The sequence below is a fragment of the Camelina sativa genome, chromosome 20, assembly GCF_000633955.1.
Source record: "Camelina sativa cultivar DH55 chromosome 20, Cs, whole genome shotgun sequence".
NCBI classification, from domain to species: Eukaryota; Viridiplantae; Streptophyta; class Magnoliopsida; order Brassicales; family Brassicaceae; genus Camelina; species Camelina sativa.
In genome coordinates this window covers 15,266,012-15,272,373 of record NC_025704.1, presented here as the reverse complement: position 1 = coordinate 15,272,373, position 6,362 = coordinate 15,266,012, and the positions used below count along the sequence as shown (strand labels likewise).

Sequence of the window (6,362 nt, the reverse complement as noted above, 5' to 3'; positions counted from 1 at the left end):
CGGTTCCAAGCTGTCATTGCGAGCCATTTCCCTTCTTCAGTCGGGTATTCCCCTTCTTTTAAACCAACCATGATTCTGTATGCTTGTTTGTACATCTTTTGGATCGCTTCTTCATCCTCTGTATCACCTTTGTGGACGCTGGATATGGAGATCAGCTTCCTGATTATGAGAGCTAGGGTTGGGTAATCTGGTGAAGCAGATGCGATCAGAGCGGATAGGCATTCGTTAAGAGCAAACGTTGACACGTCCGGGTTGGACCGTGGGCTTTGAGAGGCGAAAACTCCAACTTGGAGAAGATAGTTATAGTTGCAAGACTTGGAACCAGCAAACGTCTTTACAACAAGTAGCTGGAATGCAGAATTGTTGAGCCTTCCGTGTATGTCATATGCAATTAAGGTGTACATGAAGATAAATTCTGGCTCCATGATACAATCTTTACCATCTGAGAGCGAAGAAGACATAATCTGCATATATCTAACCATACATTAGTGCACTGGAAGGTAAAACTCAGCAAGTAATGGTGCTAATATTAACAAAGAGGCGAGTAAGAGACCTTTCCAGCTCTCACGAGTAGTTCTCCAGCGAGTTTCACTTCGGTTTCAGTCAGTGCGCTCTTGTTTTGCTTCTCTAAAGCATTCATAGCAGTAACACTTAGTATTATAGACCGGCAAATCATCATTTTGTTTTCTTCCGACTCATCAGTATCCAAATAGCCGTAAAACTCCGACGCCAGCCTCATGAATTCACCACAGAGCTCATACTTCTTTGCACTCCCACATCTTGACCCAAGATTCCAGCAAGTCACAGCAAACCAATTCTGTTCTCGTTTTCCAGTCTCTCCTGATCCAAAGAAACGTTCTGCCCCAATCGTCGCTGACCGGCTCTGAGCTTGCAACATAAATTCAAGCGCTTGTGTTTCACTGCCAATGTCCTGGGTCAGTATAGTGACTAAGGTACGGAAGACCACGACCTCTGTGGTTGGCATGGTCTTTCCTGAGATATGGAAACTGAGAAACTTCGAAAGAGAAGCAATAGCAACTGGAAGCGCTTGGCAAGAAATAGCTTCATGCGCTGAAAGGGACAGATAATCTGAAGAAAAATCAAGGCAGGACGTCATTGCATTGATCTGACCGATGGCACAACTGTGATCCTTCTTTTGCAAGTAGATCTTGAACTGCAAGAATCAGAAGCAAAGAGATGTTGCTTAATAGGATTTATTCCAAACAATCTCAAATTGCTAGGTAGCTGAAGGCCATATGTTGAATAAAAGCGTACTGTGGGGAAAACGACATTTTACCTTAAGAAAAGAGCAAGCAATATTAGGCTCAAGCTGCAGAGACAGAAAACTAGTTAGCAATTCTGAGTGAAAGATCCAACTAGGAGAACAGTTGGATATAGAAGTTCCATAGATAAATGTGTACCTTTTCAGCTTCANCAAGATTCCAGCAAGTCACAGCAAACCAATTCTGTTCTCGTTTTCCAGTCTCTCCTGATCCAAAGAAACGTTCTGCCCCAATCGTCGCTGACCGGCTCTGAGCTTGCAACATAAATTCAAGCGCTTGTGTTTCACTGCCAATGTCCTGGGTCAGTATAGTGACTAAGGTACGGAAGACCACGACCTCTGTGGTTGGCATGGTCTTTCCTGAGATATGGAAACTGAGAAACTTCGAAAGAGAAGCAATAGCAACTGGAAGCGCTTGGCAAGAAATAGCTTCATGCGCTGAAAGGGACAGATAATCTGAAGAAAAATCAAGGCAGGACGTCATTGCATTGATCTGACCGATGGCACAACTGTGATCCTTCTTTTGCAAGTAGATCTTGAACTGCAAGAATCAGAAGCAAAGAGATGTTGCTTAATAGGATTTATTCCAAACAATCTCAAATTGCTAGGTAGCTGAAGGCCATATGTTGAATAAAAGCGTACTGTGGGGAAAACGACATTTTACCTTAAGAAAAGAGCAAGCAATATTAGGCTCAAGCTGCAGAGACAGAAAACTAGTTAGCAATTCTGAGTGAAAGATCCAACTAGGAGAACAGTTGGATATAGAAGTTCCATAGATAAATGTGTACCTTTTCAGCTTCATCTATGTATTCAAGAGCTCGATCTAGCTGAGAGAGCCCGAGGTAGCAAAGACACAAAACCCTGAAGCCTTTGGCTCTAAAAACTCTATTTTCTATATCATGTGGGATATAGAGCATTGATTTCTCATACATCTCTGCACTTATCTCATAATCTTTAACACGGAAATGATCTGAAGCACTGTAAAACAGCAAGAGAAACCCATATTAGATTCCCAGGACACTTTGGGAAAAAAAAAACAACAGAAACCAATCAATTGCTGTGGCCAAGTTGAATCACTCAGTTGACTAAATAAGCAATAACTTAGACACACCAATGTAACCAAAGGAGATGACAGTTACATGAACGGCAAAAACATACCTGTTCCAGAGAACAGAATGTATTGCCTTCCTCTCCTTGGTCACTGCTTCACCAGCAAAGAGAGCAACAACTCTCTCGTCTGATACGAGCTGAGCCACAACATTCGCCCTAATTCTCGAACCATTATCACCTCCTCTACTCTCACCAAGCACCCGATGGGCCACTCTAAGCGCTGCCTTTGCACTAACATGACACCTTCCCAGTAGACCTAAGAACACACCCTTCGCAGTTTCTGCTCCAGCAGTCCCCACAACCTCAAAATATGCTTCCACAGCAGATACCCACACTGCCTCTGGAATGTCTTTGTTTCCCACCATACCTCTCAGCTCCTTCTCTGCCTCACTATGCCTCCCAAGCCCTAACCAAGCTTTCATCGCCAACACAGGTAATGAAGCATGTTGATCAGCTACATCACTACCATTTCCTCCATTCCTGAGAACTTTCACACATTTAATCACACTCTCGAACTCTCCCTTTTGCAAGTGCACTGCTGAGATGAAACGGAGAGTTTTGATTCTCATGGTAGTGAACTCCATTGTGTCTTCCCGAGTTTTTGCTGTACCCAGCCCCTTCTCACAAAGATCTAACGCCTCATTCATGAGCCTGAGAGCATCGTTTAGACTGCAGTCTTCGTCCTCTCTGGCCAAGGAGCTTTTACCAAACGCGAGAAATTGATTTGAGAGCGATTTGTAATGCTCCGGTGAGCCAAACAACAGATTCTTCGCTCGATTAAGCAACGTTACAGCTAAATTCCGATCAGAAATTTCCCAAGCAGTTTGAGATCGCGCTAGATTTAGATCCAGAAACAGTTTCTTTTCACCGGCATCGGAAATTTTCGCGATATCAATTTTGGAAACGATTTCGGTGGCTCTCTCGAAGCAATCGGAGGCGAGATCGAACTTTTTGAGACTATGCCACACTAGACCAGTCCGATAGTAGAGGATAGAGGACTTAATCGTCGGAGATGGGACTCCGTTGACATCCTTAGCGAGAAATAGCATATCGGCGGCGACATGTCTGAGATTCGCGATGCTCTCGGCGGAGGTAGATGAGGACTGGAGAGAGGCGGCGTTAGAGAGGTCAACACAAGCGTTCCAGAGACGAAAGCTGAGCTTCCATATGGTGAGCTTGAAGGAGTTATCCGGAAAAGGAGCGAGTTGACTCAGCCGAGTTAGGGATTGTCTGAGAGAAATAGGGAGAGATTGAGGAAGCGGCTGATTTTTGGAAATGGCTTCAGATTGTTGGATCAAGAGCTCGATATCAGAGAGGAGAGGATGTTGAGTGCGCGACTCGGTTTCCCGATGATGCAGACGGAGGTCCGGCGTGGTGATCTCGGCGATTCGCATTTCGATTGTTGGCGGGAGATATCAGAGAGCGAGAGAATTGGGAATTTCGAACGAGTGAAGATATTTTCAAAATTGAAAATTGAAAAGATATTTAGAGAGAATGGGTTTAGTGTTGGTTTAAGGTCGGTTTGCGTCCATATTTGGCATCATACCGAACCGGTTTAATTAGTAATCACCTGTTGACGGATTATGTATTTTTCTGGAGGCAAGAGAGGAAACAATACAAACATTAAAGATAATTAATAGAAAATTCAAGAGTGTTTTTGTTTTTTTTTTTTTTTTTTTGGGTAGGGTTGATCCTTAAAAATACTAAAATCATCCGTACACAACAACATCAAAGGGAAACAACTAAGGAGAGAGGAGTTAAAAAAGAGCTGCCACACAAGTTAACACCAAAGGGGAGTCCACAGTCACATTTCACCATCGCCTTCTTTTGATCACTAGTGAAAGTAAGGAGGAGGAGCCTGGTACTGATAGCAGTTCCCGTAGAAGTTTCCGTGAGCAGGAGCAGGACTGAAAGTGTAAGTCTGTGGAGCAGGTGGAGGCGGTGCTTGTGCTGCCATGATTGGACCGCTAAGGAACGGTCTGTTGTCATACACATACTGTGGGTACCTTTCAGGGATGACTCTACCATATCCTGTCTTGTTGTTGTTGTCACTGACTCGGGGTTGAGCACCACGTGGTCGTTTTGGCTGAGGCTTTGTGGGTTCTGTTGCTCTCTTTTTCTCTGCTTTGGCCTTCTCGAGCTGGAGAATCCGTTTCTGAAGTGGCTCAACTGGGTACTGCTCTTCCAGGTTATGCTCTTCAATACACTTTATCACAGCTTTAACCCCTGTGAGCTCCCGCTCATTGAACTCATCCTGCATTTGGTACACAAATATAAAATTATGTACGAGAATCTGAAGCTGAATGTAGCATCAGCAAGTACTATGATACCTGATACACCTAAAATAACTGATAATAAATACATCGGTTTTGAGTTATAAAGATTTTTATTAGTCTGAAGTAAAGAGTGATGACAGCTAACTGATGAACAGAGCTCATAAATTTTCCAGGGAGGTGAAATTTACTAAGAGCCAGATGCTCAAGAAAAGGTAACAATAGTTCAATAAAGATCAGACCAATCGTTCTAGGCAACGTCCATTAACAACAAAACCCTTAATTTTCTCTTATAATAGATGTATAATACAAGTTATCAAGTCAGGAAATACTTGCCTGAACAGCAGGAGATGCATTGCCAGGTCTGCCTTGGGAGGAAGATCTCCTTGCCTCAGTCAAGTAAGATTTCAGTAATGCAACAGGAGGGAACTGTTCTGTGAGTTGAAACGCAAATGCCAAGTTAACCGCATCAATCTGTTTTCCACTGTTCATGAGAACTTCAATAACACCTGGAATGAAAGGAACCGCACATCAAAGATTAAGATCCATGCTGAAGGTATAGAATTTGAATATTACTAAAATTGTAAAAACATAATCCACGTAGTGTTTAGGTCCGTGACCAGAAACCTAACTCAGCTACTCACATGAATACAAAACACCAAATTTCCCATCGAAATGTCAACTTGTAAGATAATCAGCCATATCCAAAAATTTAGAGAACAAACCAGGCATTTTTTCTGATAGTCCAAGAGAACGGCACAGCTCAGCTGCCTGACGGCGACGTGAAACCATGGGGATCAGCTTCAAGAGTTCATCCTCCTTAAAGTCGGAAACAATAGCAAAAGTGGCTAGCAGTTGCAGAAATGCATGAGCCTCTAAAGAATTACCATTGCAAGCATCCATGTCAAGAGTTTCCAGCAGTGGATTCCATCCTTCTGCAATAGTTTTTGCTCTCTGCTTAACACTTTCTGAGAGAACAGTGGAAAGGGAGTTGAGGCCCAAACCAGATAACAGTATACTAAGGCACTCCATCAACATGATACAGGTCCTGCGCATGCCCAGGAGGTTAGCGTCTTTCTTTCCATCAGCAGATGGTGCCTCCCTGGGGTAAAACCCTTCCAAAGAGTCCAAGACTAAGCTGGCTGGGTTTGCTGCAGCTCTGAATGCAATAGGAATCTCCTCCTTTAGTGATGCAAGGTTCTTGCGGTTATCTGATACAAACTTATGGAGCCCTGTTGAGTCCATATCCCCGCACAGTTTCAGTAACTGTGGATAAGCCTTCACCTCAAAATTTCCCATCACAGGTGAGATTTGAACATCTTGCACAGTACCATCCGGATTGTCATCGGTAATACTATCAGCAGCAAAGGCATTGGGAGAATCCCTTACAGCATTTTGTGGCCAACGTTCACCAATAGAAGGTTTACTGATGGGAGCATTCTTGTACTTATCCAAAGCACTGTTTATAGTAAACATAGCAGCGTCTCTCTTCTTCTGAAGCCTTTCTAACGATGCCTTCTCCTTAGCCTCAACAGCTGCCTTCTTTTTCTCCAACAGTTCTTGAGCTTTCCTAGTTTTGGTTTCATACTCTTTTTCTTGATCTTCAAGCTCATGAAACCGTCTCTTCAAGGACCTCTCAAGCCCATGAAAATGCTCCTCGAGTTCCTTCCACTTCAGATTAAGTGTTACAGCACGCT

At 43.4% G+C, this 6,362-nt stretch overlaps 2 protein-coding genes across 3 annotated transcripts in view; both read right to left on the bottom strand.

The window, feature by feature from the left end:
* Positions 3-3,925, bottom strand: LOC104772539 (TPR repeat-containing protein ZIP4-like; the record flags this gene model as incomplete). Its single annotated transcript, XM_019241880.1, has 5 exons — positions 2,441-3,925; positions 2,071-2,260; positions 1,947-1,979; positions 554-1,174; positions 3-464 (listed from the first exon to the last, which is right to left on the bottom strand). Coding segments are annotated over exons 1-5 (2,652 nt in total), but the record flags the coding sequence as incomplete, so codon positions are not given.
* The window catches only part of LOC104770889 (FRIGIDA-like protein 3), a 10,509-nt gene continuing 8,226 nt past the window's right edge, over positions 4,080-6,362 (bottom strand). Inside the window, exons 4-6 of one of the 2 annotated variants that reach the window (XM_010495357.2) lie at positions 5,391-6,330; positions 5,002-5,174; positions 4,080-4,646 (exon numbers count right to left, since the gene is read on the bottom strand). In XM_010495357.2, coding sequence (XP_010493659.1) covers positions 4,227-4,646; positions 5,002-5,174; positions 5,391-6,330 — 1,533 coding nt within the window. In that variant the 3' untranslated portion in view covers positions 4,080-4,226. Of the gene's footprint in view, positions 4,647-5,001; positions 5,175-5,390 lie in introns of both variants that reach the window. The other variant, XM_019242044.1, reaches the window with a different exon arrangement.